This window comes from Camelus ferus, chromosome 7 (assembly GCF_009834535.1).
Source record: "Camelus ferus isolate YT-003-E chromosome 7, BCGSAC_Cfer_1.0, whole genome shotgun sequence".
Taxonomy (NCBI): domain Eukaryota; kingdom Metazoa; phylum Chordata; class Mammalia; order Artiodactyla; family Camelidae; genus Camelus; species Camelus ferus.
This window is the reverse complement of record NC_045702.1, coordinates 71,280,108-71,297,644: the sequence shown is the minus strand read 5'-3', so window position 1 is coordinate 71,297,644 and position 17,537 is coordinate 71,280,108. Positions and strand designations below refer to the sequence as shown.

The 17,537-nt window shown below is 34.1% G+C and overlaps 1 protein-coding gene across 1 annotated transcript in view; it reads right to left on the bottom strand.

The window, feature by feature from the left end:
* The window catches only part of SEMA3C (semaphorin 3C), a 153,208-nt gene extending 139,619 nt beyond the window's left edge, over positions 1–13,589 (bottom strand). The window contains exons 1-2 of the mRNA XM_006188369.3: positions 13,274–13,589; positions 11,107–11,247 (exon numbers count right to left, since the gene is read on the bottom strand). Coding sequence (XP_006188431.1) covers positions 11,107–11,209 — 103 coding nt within the window. The 5' untranslated portion in view covers positions 11,210–11,247; positions 13,274–13,589. The remainder of the gene's footprint in view (positions 1–11,106; positions 11,248–13,273) is intronic.
* Between the last annotated feature and the right edge of the window lie 3,948 nt (positions 13,590–17,537).

The window sequence follows — 17,537 nt, the reverse complement described above, 5'->3', positions numbered from 1 at the left end:
CCACACAATTCATTTTCCTCTCCTAATACCATTTCCCTCTTCTAGTCTTATCTCTGCTACCTTCAAGCTCTAGGTCCTTAGTCAAGACATTAAGCCCCTCACTGGCCTCCACGGCTACCTATTTCGTAGGCATTCTGTAAATAAATGAGATAATGTGGAAATTCTCTGACAAGTATACGGCACCCTGCAGAAGTAACATACTACGAAAGAGGGCTCAAAGGCAGTTAATTTTCACTCGATGAGGACAGAGGGTTGAATGATTGTTTCTGAGCCTGCACCTTGGAAACGTAGAATCTACTTGCCATCTTTTACAGCTCAGCACATTGTTTCAGGGCGAGTGCTGCCCTAAAATAGCACATGGCTCAGCTCTCAGCTCTGCCTTTTATGTGCCCATCTTGCCAACTCATACTCTGCTTAGAAAATGTCTAGCCTTTCTGTCCCTTGCTTTTAAATTTGTTTTCATTAACAACAGAGGTTCTCAGTAACACATAAATGAAAATGCAGAAGGCAAAAGAGTACTGGAATTTGCCCAAAGCTTGAGGCTCTCTCTCTCAATACTTTTATTTTCTGACAGTAATGGAACTAAAACCGAAAAGACTGTTTTTTTTACACCTCATTATACAAAGATATTTGGGAAGTGGAAAAATTGAGGGTATCTCAATGCTATGGTGAATTGATGCTGCAATGGTATCCATAAGAAAAGAACGCTTAATTTCTTTTTTCTTTAGAAGAAGGTACAGGCTACATAGAACTTATGGAGACCACCCTGATAAATTTGCATAGTGAGTTGAGGAGAGTGAATAGTAAGTTTTTCTATAGTTATCCTTTTTCTGAGCTCACATTTGTTTCCACAAAAGGAGACCTCACCTACATCAACAAAATAAACGTGTTCCAAAGCAATAATTCCCTCTTCCTCACCTTGACAAATCTGACACTGAAGAGGGAAATAGGAATAGTGTAGAGAATGAGTTTGATTTCCTTTATTTTTTGGAAGGCTTGCTGTTCTAAGTGAAAAGCAAAAATCCGCTGTGACACCTTTGACATGATAAAGTGAGTTATAGCATGCCTTCCTCAGAAAATATTCTTTTATTTGTGACTTTTGTGGACCTAAAACTTACTCTAGCAGCATCTCCAGAAATGGCTTGGACTCTGGACTCTGATGACTTGTGTTTTAATCCTGTCCCTTTCTATCCCTGTGACCTCAGGAAAGTTATTTTCTTTGTATCTCCATTTTGTGAGGATAAAAATAGTGCCTAATTCACGATGTTGTTGGAGAATTAAATGAGATAACATGAAACATTCAGAATAGTGCCTGGTACAAAGGCAATATTAATGTTAGTGATTATAATAATGAATACAAATAAATTACCAAATATTTTAGAAACATAGAAGACAAAACAGTGGCATACATTTATGAAGAATGGAAACATGCATATATTTAGTTCTAGGTATATTTTTCTAAATCAAAACTGCAAAGAAAGTCTAGGTAACATATACTTTTTAATCCACGTATGTGAACAACATATCCACATAGTTGATCAACATGTGAATGGATTTAAAATAATCATCATTTGAGCCATCTTCATTTGATGGACAATTCAATCATAAATATTCACACATATCTATGGATAATTATGGAATATGACACAGTTTCTTCATGGAATTGCTTTGGCTGGACGACTGATTAAACGGCACATAAGCTCAGTCTCCTAATTTCAGATCACTGAAGCATCCCTTCTTTGTTCCTAATTGCAGGAACCTTGTACCATTAGGAATGGCTTAATATCACAACATCATCTTTTGGCAACAGAATTAAGTTTATCAGATTCTGAGAAAACTCACCTAGAAAAAGAATTACTTGACAGGAAAATATGGGTTCCAAACAGTTTTCTAAAAATCATTTAAAAAGAGATCCATAGCATATCACTGTAATACAATTCTGTCCTAATATTTCTCAAGAGGCATTCTTTGCAATACTTAAAACTTCTTTCCTCCAATTCAAGGCTATGAGAGATTATGTTTTATTTTGACTACTGAAGTCCTATGTCAATATAGGGCAAAAAAAAATAAAAATATATATATATATATGGCAATTCCTCCTAAAATACATCTCCCATTGTATTTTATAACAGTTTTAACTTGCTCTTTACATCACAAATTTAGTGCTACTCTACTTTAATCTCTTTATGGTTTAGGTAATGTCCAACTCACTCTTACATTTATCAATCCTTTCTTGAGTTCAGTGACTCTCACAGAGGAAGAATGCAAAGAACTTCTTATTCACCCAGCATCCCTGCTGAGTTTGGTTTTATTAAAACATGTAGGTGTTATTTAAGATGTTTAACTGACATCTAACTGAGACGACTGGAAGAGAAATTAAAAGAAACTGCAGTAGCACAAGTTTTTCCAAGAACTAAATATTTCAGAAGATTCAATACAACCAGAGTGAGCATTCTCCAAGATTAATGGTGAAATTAAGAACAATCGGTTTATTTTTATCTCTTGGGCAACCATTAGACAAACTGTTTTCAACAAATGTGCCTTGCAATATTAATGATAGCAGAGTTCATAAAGAGGCAATTTATTATTTTGAGTTTATTGTCCAATAACAATTCATCACCTTTTGGATTTAGCTTACTAGTTCACAGGGGTCCTTTCATTTATTGTTTAATTAACTAAGCTTCCTGTCAAATGGGGCAGATATTAAAAGATGTTTTGTAAAATTCCATCATCTTTCATTTATATGCTGTCAATGACCTGGAGACTTTGAAAACTTTATTAATAAAAATTTAGTTCTGAAAGATGGCAAAAAGAATCACAAAGTAAATAGCTGAATGAACTTATAATCTTATACAAGCCTGGTCTCTACACTTAATACACTTGTTTTCAAATACAACTCACACTGACATTTTTATGTTTTTAAACCACTGTCATGCACATGTAAATGTAAATATAAAAGTCAACCTTGGGCTGGAAAATTGGCCATCATTAGTTATGTGTCCAAACAGTAGAAACCTTTATGTATTTTTAATCTTTTAAATGTAATTTTTCTTTTGAGTTTTAGGCAATTAGTCACAGGCTTAAATGGGGTGTGGAACAGTTTACTAGTAGGAAGTTTTTAATGATCTAGTGAACATAAGCAAAGAATTACTAGCAGTCACAAATAATTGACTTTCTGCCATGCATTTAACTATAAATGCATTTATTTTTGAACTTTCATAGCTTTATCAAGCACTTTAAAATATTTCCATGAGTACCTTGATAACTCATAAGAATTTTGAGCCAAAAGAAAACCTGAAGTAGAGCCAGAGAGCTGCCTATTCAGTAAAATGATGTTCAGGCTTTTTGAAGCTTACAGGATATTGAGTGCACCTTAGTTTTATCATACTTCTTTATGCAGGATATTATCTTTCTAGATCTAAAAACATATAAGCAAAAATGATAATCTAGTATTCATCAGGATTACCTAAAAAAATAAGGTCTTATAACTTAGAGGTTTGTAGTAAAGAGACAAAACATCCACATGACTAAATTATTGCTTCTTTGATAACAGAGGGGGGACAAGTGTATAATTTTGGGTAAATTAACTTATGAATTGAAGTTGATATTCAATGTTAAACATAAACAAACAAGAAAGTTTACTATTTCAGTAACTAAGTAACATATATCCTCATTAGCTCATATAAGAGTAACCAATCCAGTAATTAAATCTCAATTAAAATATTGGACTTAAGGTCTACTAGTTTCTGCACACACAGTGCATTCCAAAGAGCAAACATTCCTGAATCAATTTCAATTTAGTCATCAAAGGTATGGAAAAACTCTAATACAATATTTAACAGCTACTGCTTTAGGTGGGTGGGGGGGTGTGTTTGTGTGTGTGTGTATGTATGTGTGTGTGTTTATATATACCTATATATAAAACCTATATAAAAATACAGGTTTTATATATAAATGTAAATATATAAAACTATATTTCTTATTTACATGGATATATTTATACTTGTAGTTGATTTATTAACATATTTCTATTGATACATTTACACAGATATATTTTATATCATGGTGCATGAATGAATCAGAAGTAATCCCATATCCTCCTCCCCTTCCCAAGATTTTATGGTAATCTTAAATGCCCCAAGAATGACAAACTGTTGTCTATAATATGAAGCCACACACTAAGCCATTGCAATCATAAGTGAACAAGTAGGCTGGGTTCTTACTAATCTTAAGCTCATCATGAAAAATCGGACTTTAGAAAAATAGAATCTTAAGAAATAATGCATTTGGGGCAATACTTTTAAATTCTAGACATATCTAGATATGCTTGACATGCTAGCATACACAGACGTCAATGATATTAAGAATTAAGACAACATCCCTGATGGGTTACCAATCAAGGAACTATGGAAGCCTGAGTATATACGAGGCATCTTTCCTTCAATATTGGAAAACTAGGCTTTTGATCAAAATGTACATAAACCTCTCTGGCAGAAAATGTCTAAAATTAATAGAGGTGAAATGTCTACTAGGGAAGGAAATGGAATAATTAGATGGAAGCCTTAGAATTAATTTTGAAGGAGTAATATAAAAGTTAAATTCCCAGACCACATTGAATCTTCAGTGTATAATGTGAAGAAAGCTTAGAAGTAAGATAGAAAATATTTGATCATCAGCTATGTACCAGGGGATGGGTCTAAAGCCATCTATGGGGGCAGGGTATAGCTCAGTGGTAGAGTACATGACTAACATGCAGGAGGTCCTGGGTTCAATCCCCAGTATCTAAATTTAAATGAATAAATAAATAAACCTAATCATCTCCCCCCTTTAAAAAACCCCCACAAACAAAATAAATAAATAAAGCTATCTGTGTACAAAGTGACACAGATTTCTCTCTCATACTGTTTGTATTCCAGTGCTATGAGGATGAAGTTAACATCTACTACATTCTACCTGGTATCTATCATTTAAAAAAAATTAACCAAAATTCACTGAAGGGTGGTTGTAGTGTACCAAGGTTTTATTGGTTGGGGAGATGTAGTGGTACGGGGATATCAAAATTATGTTAATCCAACATTTATTGAGCAACAATAATAAATAGCAGCCTCTATGCTAAGTGGAGTGGAATTAATTACAGTACAAATGAAGATCATACTTTCTGCCCTAAAGGAATATACAAACAATAACTCTAATACAAACCTTCATGTATTACAATAGAATGCACACTATATACGACACACTTTACAAACTTAATTTAATTTTCAAAACAGTTCTATGAAATATGTGTTCATCCCATTTTACAGATGATAAAATTCTGAATTAGGACAATTAAATAACTATCCCAATGGAGCATACCCAGAAAGTAGCAAACAACTATTATTTAAAACCAGTTCTGTATGACTCCAAAACCTATGAATTTTAAAGAACTGTTGGTTCAGTAATTCTTTTCTTCCCTTTGCCTATGTCCTCCACATAAAATGTTCTTAAAAGCATTACAGGTAATTATTATAGACAACTAACTCAAAGGACGTGATATTTATAAAACAAAACTAAGCTTAAATATCATACAATGTTAAGGTAAAAATGAGTCTTAGAGAAAATATAGTTCAGTATTTTTTTATGTAGTTGTGGGAACTACTGAGGACCTGACAAAGTTTCATAGTTAATTGGTGAAGAATCAGGGATTGAAAACCCTGACATTTTGATTTCGATGTAAATACTTTCTCACTATACCACACTGCCAATCTAATGTTCATACATTTATGTATATCAAAAATATATCTGTTTAAATGTATTTCCTAATACTTCAATAAAAAGTTCCTAGAGGCCATTGGAATCATGACATTTTCCCCACTAAATTATAACTAAATTTTGCTTCATTCTACCAAAAAGATAAAAGTGTTATATTCATTATATTTCTGTCAGTATTTGAAAGAACCAGAAGACAGAAAATCAGGAGGGATACAGAAAAACATAACAAACCATCAACTGATTGAATCTAATTGGCACTAACAGAACACTCTGCGTGACAAAGGCAGAATATATAGTACTTTCTATATAGACTATATTCTACATCATAAAATGATTTAAATAAGTCTTAAAGAATTAGAAGCATATGATGTATGTTCTTTGTGAACAGGAAACTAAAACAGTGATCTATAAGTTTTATATAATATGATAAATATATAATATGACATATAAATGTATGTATAAAATACCTAAATATTTGTAAATTACACAAAATATTTCTAAGTAACCCATGGGTAAAAGGAAAATAATGGTAGTAATTAGAAGACATTCGAACTGACTGAAAGTCAAAACATATTTTAGCAAAATATATAAGGCATTGCTAAAGCAGTGTTTCAAGGAAAAGTTGTAACATAACTGTTTATATTAGAAAAAATTTCTCAAATCAGTTGACCTATGTTTCCATGCTACAAAGTTCCAAAAAGAAGAGCAAATTAAACACAAAGCAAGAAGAAATAAGATAACTGAATTTTAGAGCAAAAACCAAGGATATATTGAACAGAAATACAATAGAAAAAAAAAAAAAGACACCAAAAGCTGATTATACAAAGAGATCAGTAAAATGGAAAAATTGATCACTATACAGATCAATCCAAAAGTAGACATAATTATCAATGTCAGAAGTGAAATAAAAAACATTACTATAGATCCTACATAGTGAGGATAATAAAGTAATATTACAGGCAACTTTATGCCAATAAATTGAACATCTTAGATTCACAGTCTAAAATGCTAGTGGAGAAAATAATTTGATTTTAGGAATCTACCTTAGGGAGTGACTTCAGGATGGTAGTATAGGAAGGTCCTAAACTCACCTCCTCTCATGGGCATACCAAATCTTCAGCTACATAAAGAACAATTCTCTGAAAAATTTGGGAACTAGCTGACCAGCTCCTCCACAACAAAGGATAGAAGAGTAGGACAGACAGAACTATGGTCTTGCCAAAACACCCACCCCTGGCACAGCAACCCCAAATTGGGAGGGATCTAACAAATATGGAGCTTCTCTTTGGTGATGTATCCTGGCACTGAGATCTGCTGCCTTGCAAAAACCAGCAGGTGTGCACATGGGGAGAAAAGGGAACACTTGTGCACTGTTACTGGGGATGTAAATTGGTGTAGCAACTATAGAAAACAGTAGGGAGATTCCTCAAAAAACTGAATATAGAACTATCATATAATTCAGTAACTCCATTTCTAGGTATTTATCCAAAGAGAATGAAAACAGTAACTTAAAAAGATATAGGCACCCCAAGTTCACTGCAGCATTATTTACAATAGGCAAGGTATGGAAGTAACCTAAGCAGGCCACCAATGGATGAATGGATAAAGAAGATGTGGTATACATATACAATGGAGTATTATTCATCCACAAAAAAGAATGAAATCTTGCTATTTGCAACTACATGGATGGACCCTGAGGGTATTATGCTAAGTGAAATATGTCAGAGAGAAAACAGCAAATACTGTATGATCTCACTGACTGTGGCATCTTTAGAAAAAGGTTCAAGCATTAGATTCCAAGAGCAGACTGGTGGTTCCAAAGGCAGGGGGTAAGGTATGGGCAAAATTGGTGAAGGGGTCAAAATATATAAACTCCCAGGTATATAATAAACATGTCATGGGGATATAATGGACAGCATGGTGACTGCAATTAATAATAGTTTATTTGAAAGTTGATAAGAAAGTAAATCTTAAAAGTTCTCATCACAAGAAAAAAATTTTTTAAAACTATATGGTGACATACAGTAATGACTTAATTGTGGTGATCATTTTGCAGTTTATACAAATATCGAATCATTATGTTGTACACCTAAAACTAATACAATGTTATATGTCAATTATATCTCAATAAAAATATAAAAAAAGAGAAAAGAATCTATCTCATTTTTAAATAGAAATAATATTTAATCCATTTAAATCAGTTATCACATTTCACATCTATTCAAATATAGATAATATTTTCATTTTTCTAAAGCTCAGAACCTTTTCTTAAAATTACATGCAACTGATATCTTTTGTCAAATTATAGAGTATTCCTGATTTTGTAGAAGACTACATGTTAAAATTTCTCCTTGATCAAGGCAGAATCTTTTCAACAATGTTTTCCCTTGTACATTAGCAAGGAAAACAAGTTTTGTCTATTTTTATATACATATAGTCTTTCCTTTCTTTATGATCCTTACTGATTTTAAAGATTTTTCTAGAAAAAAATATGACAAGAATGTTATAAATGTGAATAGCTGTCAAACTATTGGCTTTTTTTCAAGAAAAAATCGACTTAAACAAAATGAATCTGCATGAACTTTATATTCATTTGAAAAGCTATTTGGCTTAAAATAAGAATTATAAAATGATAAAATTTAATAATAGGAGTCATAATTCTTTTAGTATGCAAGGTCTATCTAGCACAATTGTAACTCATTAATAACACCTGAACTACATTCGCCCATAGGACTGATAACCATCTGGTTAACCTTGCACTAGATCAATAAAGAAGGCAAATCTGTAAAGGACTGTTTCCCAAATGTTATCACTCCATCATTCCACCATAACATGAAGGGATGGAAGTTGGATGGGAGAAGAGAGCTCTTATTTCACACACCTTTAAGTTGACTATGGTTCTTAACTGGACAGTAAGACAAGACTGAGAGAATTCTAACGTGTCACCCAGAAAGAGACAGATAGAGGACCAAGTTATAGAGAAGGAGAAGATTTCAAGACAAAATAGCCAGGAGGCAAGGCAATTATGAGAAGATGTAAAGATGCAATAATTTCTGTCTGATGTAACTTGAAATTATTTGGAATTCCTCAAAAGCATCTTCCAACTACTGATTTTTGGCTGATAAATAGTGATAGAAATTTTAAATATGAAATAAATGAAAGAAACCATATATCTATATGTAGTTACATTAATATATATTTATATATATGTCAACCTTGTACAAAGTTCTATATTTTGACATTAAGACTAAACTATTTTGGAAGAAATTTAGTAACTTATGAAGTACGATACTCAGGCAAGTCATAAGATCAGTGAGACACTTTAGGTAATAAGCAACGTGGAACAGGATCTCAAGAGGGTATACTGTCAACCTCATAAAAATGACTATAAATTAATGATTACAATTTATACATTTTAACAATTACTTTTGCTCAAGGTACTTTTTCTGTGATACTTTGTCTATTATATAGTTTATTTTTGGAGCTTTTTTGTATTAATTTAGAAACTGTGGCATTTCATTAAGTTTATTCTCCTTGTTGATATCTCTTTAAAACAGTATCCAAATTAAGTGAATTCTATCTCTCTATTTTCTAGTAAGACTCTCGGGAAAAATAAAATAGGAATTATAAGACTTTCAGATCAATAGCTTATCTTATACTGTATTCTACATATGTTATAAATTAAGGTAAGTACTTTCCTGTAAGAATCTGTTCTGAGTTTAAGAGCATTTAAAATTTTAGGTTGCAATATTTTAAAAATCCTATCATAATTTCTAGTCACTTTGTACATAGCAATCATTGTCCTATGTGGTATTGAAGTTTGGTTTATAAAGACTGTATTACTTAATTTCCTCTGTAAAAGATAAACTGTAATTGTCTTTTTAAAAATAGACGATGAATTATCTCTAGTAACACACTTGTTTTTAATATTTACATATTTTGGGTTAAATTTCAGTTAAAAAAAAAAACATTTGGTTAGTTTTGATGTAATAGAGAGAGCAGGTTTAGATATCTAATGTATGAGACCATACCATCTTCCTACACACTCAGAGAAATACAGAAAATAGGGGGTAAGTTATACTGCTCCTTAATGCCTTTCTTTTTATTTGATTAGATAATTCGTAGTTTTCAACTTGGGAGAAGAGGTGTAAGTAGACTGCTAGATGTGTCAGTAATTTTTTTTTTTAAGATGCTTCAAAGAGTCTGTTTTTATTTTCTTCACAACTTAACTGGATAGCCATGGGTTTTAAGGGAATGACTGCCTTAGAAACTAAGGTAACAATTAGAGGCTCACACACTCTAAGTTCTACATAAGGTTCCTTCAGTGCTTAGGATGACCTTGGGGAAAGCACCTGATGATTTAAGAAAGAAAGAAAAAAAAAAGAGCAATTTGACTGATAAGTGTCAGTCATACCGCTATTTGAAATTCAAGATAACAGAGTTTCAAAGTCACCCTGCTACATAAGGCCTGAGAGTATACTGCTTCTCAAATGAATGAAAATATGCCCAATGCCATTGAAGTTTATACAGAGACAGAGCTGAAAGAAGTAATAAATGTATATAAATGACCACAATTGGCAGGATGATCCTCCTGATTCATTTCTTATTCTATCCATTCAATTTGCATAGGTTATTTGACTGACCAAAATCATCCATCTGCAAGTCGTTTGAACTATATACATTAAAGCTTATGCATACATTTGGCAAATCATTTCCTCAGAGGACCTTACACCTTCTATGTTTGTGAAAATGTGAAATCACACTCATTTCCCTAAGCTTCTTAAGATAACATCTGTATACAACAGCAATCAAAAGCATATTTCCAACTATTCTTTCAGGTCCTTTTCAGTTAATTAGGAGACTTTGCCAGCCTCAGGAACCCCTTGTGGAAATAGAAGAAACACCATTGGAACAACATATGAAGAGACCAGTTTTGAGGCTAAGGCCCAAAATATACCAGAAAAAAATGTTCAGTAATAAAACCTGCATAGCTCTTTCTGCTGATGAAGATTAGCACATAGAGGTTGTTCCTCAACAAAACCAAGGAACTATTAAGATCAAAGATCTTAGGCTTTGGGTTCTTCACCATGCATGCACAGGCAAACACAGAAGAAACTTAAAAAGGGGTAGAATATATTTCAAACATTTTCATAAAGAAATGCAATAGACAGCTTTTGTCTATTAACCAATAATTGAAAATAGCTATGTCGTCCAAAAAGCAGTTCAGTAGATATTTTTTTTAAAGCTAACCAATACTCAATAATATTTTACTGTCTTTATTAATTTTTGAATCTGAATAAGAAAAAAACAGGCTTCAAATAACATTTTCCTCAGAGTGTTTATCAACTTTCTTACCGTCAAATGTTAAATAAACTCTTGCTTGGGGCTGAGGCGATCCTTTTACACAGATAGAACAAATAAATACTCCAACCAATACCCAAATTGCCTGGAATGCCATTTCTTCAGATCTGCAAGTTAATATCCAAGGGAAAATACCTTTAAAAGGAAGATAACACATTTATTATATTTCATTTCACATTTTAGGAGCACAACCTCTCCTCCCCACAAAACCAGCAATCTTAACAGAACACCCTATTCACAAAAGACATATCTGAACTTTTATAGCCACACAAACAGTAGGAGGTGCTGTGACTTTGTTTCTTAGATGTGAAATTTGGGTTTGATTTCATTTGTGTCTGGAAGTCTTTATTAAAAGTGAAATTATTTCATCTCAGCAAAATAATGCTAATATTAAAGCAGTACAAAGCAGCCAGGAAAAAATTACTGATTCCCAAAGGAAAATTCAATATTTAAACGTGATCTTCTCTCTAAAAATCATATCACACTGAAAAGACTTGAGAATGGTGCCAATAGGTATTAGCAGATGAAAACTTCTCTTTCTACCATAAATACAGTAGCAGTAGGAAAATCCCACATGAACATTCACCTCCACATACTTATTAGCTCTTTTGGAGTAATCGTCTCTGAAATGGTATTTCTACACATAAACCTACTAGTGCTCAATCCTCCATCACTTAAATCACTCAAATTAGTCATCTGCCAACTTATACAGATGACCATGCAGCTGTTAAATGATGCAGATGAGGTAACCATGAACTTGTGCCAAATTCAAATCATTGACTTAGTGGTGAGCAATCCAGTGAGTGAACCAATGCATATTTAAAATAAATCAACTACAAGGGGGGCTGTCAAAATTTCAAAAGATAAATCAGGGAGACAGGTATTACTGTTTGAAACTATAGCTGAAGAATTGAGACATGCTATTAACCAATGTCTGAATAACAAAGAAGATCAGGTAATGTGTACTGCATATCTATAGGAGTTCAGTGGCACAATATGCAGAATAAACTCAGGACCATAAATGAAACCCCATCATTTTGAGTCTCATATAGTTATAGAATAAGATGACATAACAGACTTTAATCTAGAAATTAATTTTTACAGGTTACAACAAAACTAATCTTCTGTATTATGTGGCTTTTAAAATTAAAATCTTATCACTAATTTTATTCAATAAAGAAATGCCATTAAATTTTGAAAAGTAATACAGAAGCAATACAGAAGCTTTAGCAATACAGAAGCAAAGGAACAATTAACCTGAACAAGTCATTGTAAACAAAAAGTATAAGTTGATTTCCTAGGTGGAACATATGTTCTAAGAGTTAGAAACAAAATTGTATGCCTCTTTTACCACACAGATGGAGGAAACCCTAGCCATATTTGTGTTGGTAATTTTCAAAAGAAACAGTTTCTTCCTGCTTCTACAACCTCTTCACCCTGTCATCCTTAAATTAACTTAGAAGAAAAGTGATTTTATAGGGTGACTTTCCCATAGTAATTTGCTCCCTGGTTTTGTTGACTTTATAGTTAACCACACCCCACCTCCTTCCAGAAAAGGTATAAATATGCCTAACCTTTGTCTCTGTATAAAGCAGGCTGATAATAATTACACATTTTTACATACTGCTATTATCAATATCTTATCTAATGTGTCTCCACGAAAGAGACATATGCCACAAATTGCAAAGAATAATAGGGGAGATTAAATGACAGGTCAAATGGAGCGAATACACGGAGCAATGTGATTTCTAGCCTACTACAGATGAGAAGTGACTGAAAGCCAAGTGTCTTACACATGCCTCCGCCCCTCATATTTTATAACTTCTTCCCTTTAACTCACTTAAGATACGTTGCTTGCTGTTTTCACTGTACTGATTGAAAACTCGTAACATGTTAGAAAAGGACTCTTTTATAAAATCCTCTCGAGTAATTTTCCCTTAGAAAATTGAAATACTCAACTTCAAACTCTCCGCAGGTGTCATAACCTAAAGAAACAACTCCAGCCGGGCTCTCAGCAAGGGAAACACTTCCATGACAAACTGCATGCGCTCTTAAGAAAATGTCCAGACTTGAGCACACCGATGTGTGAAAAGTCAATACACAGACCCAAAAGTTTTATTTTGCTAAATTTGTAAGGCTGAAAACAACGAATCCAGCTTACCACGGTGGAAAGAGATCGGCACGGAAAAGCAGTCAATTCGCTACGGGATTGGATCCGCGTGTGTCTGTTGTCCTTTTCCCAGAAGACCGTAATTTCTAGGGCGCCCCAGCGGTGAAATTCTTTCTTCCTGGTCCTCTGAGTTTCTTTGTAAAGGAATCTTCAGCGTTTCAGCGGCGCGGCACCCAGAGCCCTTCTCCGCGTCGCTCAATCAAGCACTTGGGAGTGAATGGAAAGTGGCCGGCCCGGGGGGCGAGCGCTCGGGTGTCCGATTACAGCGACGCGGCGCGCGGCTCCGGCTGCCCCGGCGCACCGCCCAGCCGGCTCGCATCACCCGCCCAGCGTACTCGGCCGCATCTCCACAGGCCGCGAGGCCCCACCCAGAGCGCGCCCGCGAGAGGGTGGCAGGGAGCCGCCAGGGCGGGGCCGACCCCAGGACACGCTGCCCTCGAGATGCAGGAATGCGCTGCAGCAGGCTAGAGGACCAGCTGAACAACTCTGCTCCTTTCGCAGTCCACCGTGGAGTGAGCAACTCAGAGTGCGCTCCAGGTTTTTGTTTGTTACCGGCTGCTCTCGGAAGGCATTCAGTCTTAAGCTTGGCCTTAAATATCAAAGTGCAAAGCAGTTTTGTTTTTGTTTTTTTTTCCCACAGAAGGATCATTGCATCCTTTTAAGGCAAAGAGATGCGTTTTTAAAAGGACATACATGAATCTTGTCCTTTTCCTGTAGCAAGTTTTCTAAAACCGATCGAGATAAAGCAAGAGTCTCGTCAAAGAAGTTTATCCTTTTCATGGGTATTGTTTCATACTGTGTTACCTTAGTGTCCCAAACGGAGGTTTACAAACTAGACGTCAGGGGTATATTTCTAGCACTACTTTCAAGGTATACTTGTTAAACTCTGGAACTGACTTCGATGTTTAAGTGAAAAGTATTTCTCCAGACCACAATGAACTAGCTATCTGCACTTGAGGAGAAATGAGCTTCCACCCCTAAAAAATATGAGCAGGTATTTGCTTAAAAATTACTGTGGGCTAAAGCCCAGCAGATGTCACTATACAGAGGGAACATGGAGTATAATTTCTCCACCTTGTTCCTTATAATTTTCTTTACGAAGTAAAGAGGATCACTAAATTGTTATAAACTATCATAGAAAACATTTCTGAAAGTGCAAAATCTTTGATGGAGTGGGACAGCTGAAATAAATCTCAGGTAGGGGGAAGAGAAAAAGTGATTAAGACACATCTTTTATGTATTTAAGCACCACCTCTCATATCCAGTCGACACAGCCATGTCTCTAACTCTGTATAGCTGAGATATGAAGGGATCACGTCAAATTAAGAAAGCAAATTTAAGAGTTCAAAAATTATATTCCAAGGCCAATACTATCTTCAAGTATGTCTATGTTTATGAAAGAAATTTCCAATTCAATGGATGTGTTAGTTTTAAAAATCCAACACGAACTATTTTTTTGTGATGATAGTGCAATAAAAATGTGAGCATCTCCTTGACATGTTTGTAATAATGAATTTAACCCACAAACATTTGACAGTATTAAAAATCAGATACAAACATGAATAAGCACTATGCATGGTTTTCTCTGAAATGCTTCTGAAACTGATTAAGGCCCAAAATTATACTGACCGATACCTTCCTACTTATGACTGAGCCAGCATTTTAAATTAAGGAGAGAGAAGAATAAGTCATTAGAAAAAAGACTCTGTGAGTACTAACAAATTGTGTAATTCTTAGTTTTGAAATGTGCAGTCATTAGACACTGATTAATCTGCAAATTCATGTAAAGTAGAATATATTTATACATTTATTTTTTAGCTTCAGGGAACCAAGATAAAGACATGCAAGGTGAAATACATGTCAAATGGTGTTCACAGGGGAGTTCACTACCGAACTCAATTTATAAAAGCCCAAAGAATTATCTCAATCTCTCACATACTCAAAAGGCTTTAGAGACTATGACAAATAGCTTAGATTTAATCAAGTCTATGAAACTTGTGCTGTGATTCCTTCTAACTTGCCTGAATAAATTTCTTTTCAATGTATTTAATTGGATGGTATTTAACCTAGTACTGAGACATTTAATGGTATTTGATTAGTACCCATTTACCATTGGCCACGCCTCAAAATGAGTCATGAAATTATTGATAGGCATTACCCAAAGCAAATTCAAGCACAAGGGTACAATTACTACTCATGCTTGACTTAAACTTGGGACATACAGTGAAATTTTAAGAATGGCAATAGGTGACCTTGTAAGATTAATCTCTGACCCTCTTTTTCCAAACTGCTTAGGAGCTTAAAACACCTTGACAGGATTTATGTAAGAAATATTGCTGGCCAGTGCCACTTTTCTAGGATGCAGTCTTTGTCCTTACAGGTAGAAAACAACATAAGCTAAATGAGTAAGCTAGTTTGGGAAAGGTGGACACTACATGGATGTACAGCAGCAACGACACAATTAAATTTAGAGGCTACTAATTACAAAATTTTTCCCTCATCAAAATGTATTGGGGAAAAAAATCCAAGTTAAAATACTTAGAATCTCTCTCATTGAGATGCTACAGAAATGCAGCAATACCTTGTGCACTGAAGTTCCTCTCTAGAGGTACAGTGACCTTATTTTTAAAATTTTTATATTTTTGGTGGTCCTGAAAAGTCATTTAACTTAAATTCTTGGACTGATTTTGAGTGATGTACTCATCTTTTCTTTTTAGAGTTGTGCAGCTATGAATTCTCTTATTTCCAAAAAAAATTTTACAGTAGAAACTTGTTATTTATTTTATATATAGTAGTTAGTATATGCAAATCTCAAACTCCCAATTTATCTGTTTCCACCCCCCTTTCCCTCGGGTAACCATAAATTTGTTTTCTATGTCTGTGAGTCTGTCTCTGCTTTGTAAATAAGTTCGTTTGTGACTTCTTTTTAGATTCCACATATAAGTGGTATCATATGGTATTTTTCTTTCTCTTTCTGGCTTTCTGCACTTAGTATGATGATCTCCAAATTTAAAGAAAATAGATTATTTTCAGATTTTCCCCATCATGCAGATAAGCTGTATGAATAAACTTTACCTAGAGAATCTCAATCCTACAGGGATTGAAAGCTGTCCTCTTATTAGTTATAACTATATTTGTCACAAAAGATAGATCATATATATTCCAGTCATTTTGTATACTATATGAACAGCATTCTTTAATAAAGTTGCTATTTTACATATGAGAACACTGAAAGTTTGCCCAAAGTCACATGGATAGTAAATATTGGACTAGAAACAGAAACTCAGGCATGACTGACTCATCCTCTTACGTTTTTCATTATGAACCTGAGCAACTGTTACACTTGTTCCTTCTCTTTTTCCCTTTACTCTCCTCTATCCTATCTTCCTCCTTTTCTCAACTTCTAGATGACAACCTTTTAAATTTACTGAACTAAATCTTTAGGAAGTCTGTACTTAAAACGGTTATTTACTTTATTTACATCAGCCTTTGGGTTACCTTAGTTGGTCTGAGACCAAGCCAGTCAAACAGGTCTGGTCTAGAAATCTGTGTAAAATTGCTATTTGCACAGTTGATAGGCTTCAGTATTTCCTCCATTAAAATCATTCCTTATTTTTCAATATGATGAATGTATCTCTACTTTAACTCTTAACCCATTGCTAATCGACATCCCTGACCCTTGATCTTCTCTGTTGATATGTATTAGACCTTAGGTTTCTCAAATTCTATAGTCCTTGGCTTTAAACAAAATAAACTGGTAACAGTGGTTTGCTCTGCAGAGAGAAACTGGCCAGAAAGAGAATTTTCATTGTTTGCCGCTTTTTGCCTTTGTAATTTTAAACCAGGTGAATGAATAAGCACTTACAAAATTTGAAATTTAATTCTTTACTTTAAATACCTTTAAACTTCTCAAACACAATAAAGTGCTGCATTTCCCAACTCAACCAATATAGGAGTATGCCCCCTTTACTGTCTATATATTACCGTATTTCAAATGTAAAAGTAGAATATTAAGGAATTTCAGTATTGAGTATGTTAGTGATTTTTTTTTTTTTTTGCATGTGCATGTGGCAAAGTTGTAAAAGAATGTTGTGACCACTCACACTTTCATCACAGGGGTAAAATGTCAACTCTATTTGTCTTGTTCTTATTGGAATATTTCATGGGAAACCTCATGAGGAGAGTAGTATGTGTCTTTGAGATAAGCTATAAACAAAGGGAGTTGCAAAGTAAGTGATAGTTGTTTGATAAATAG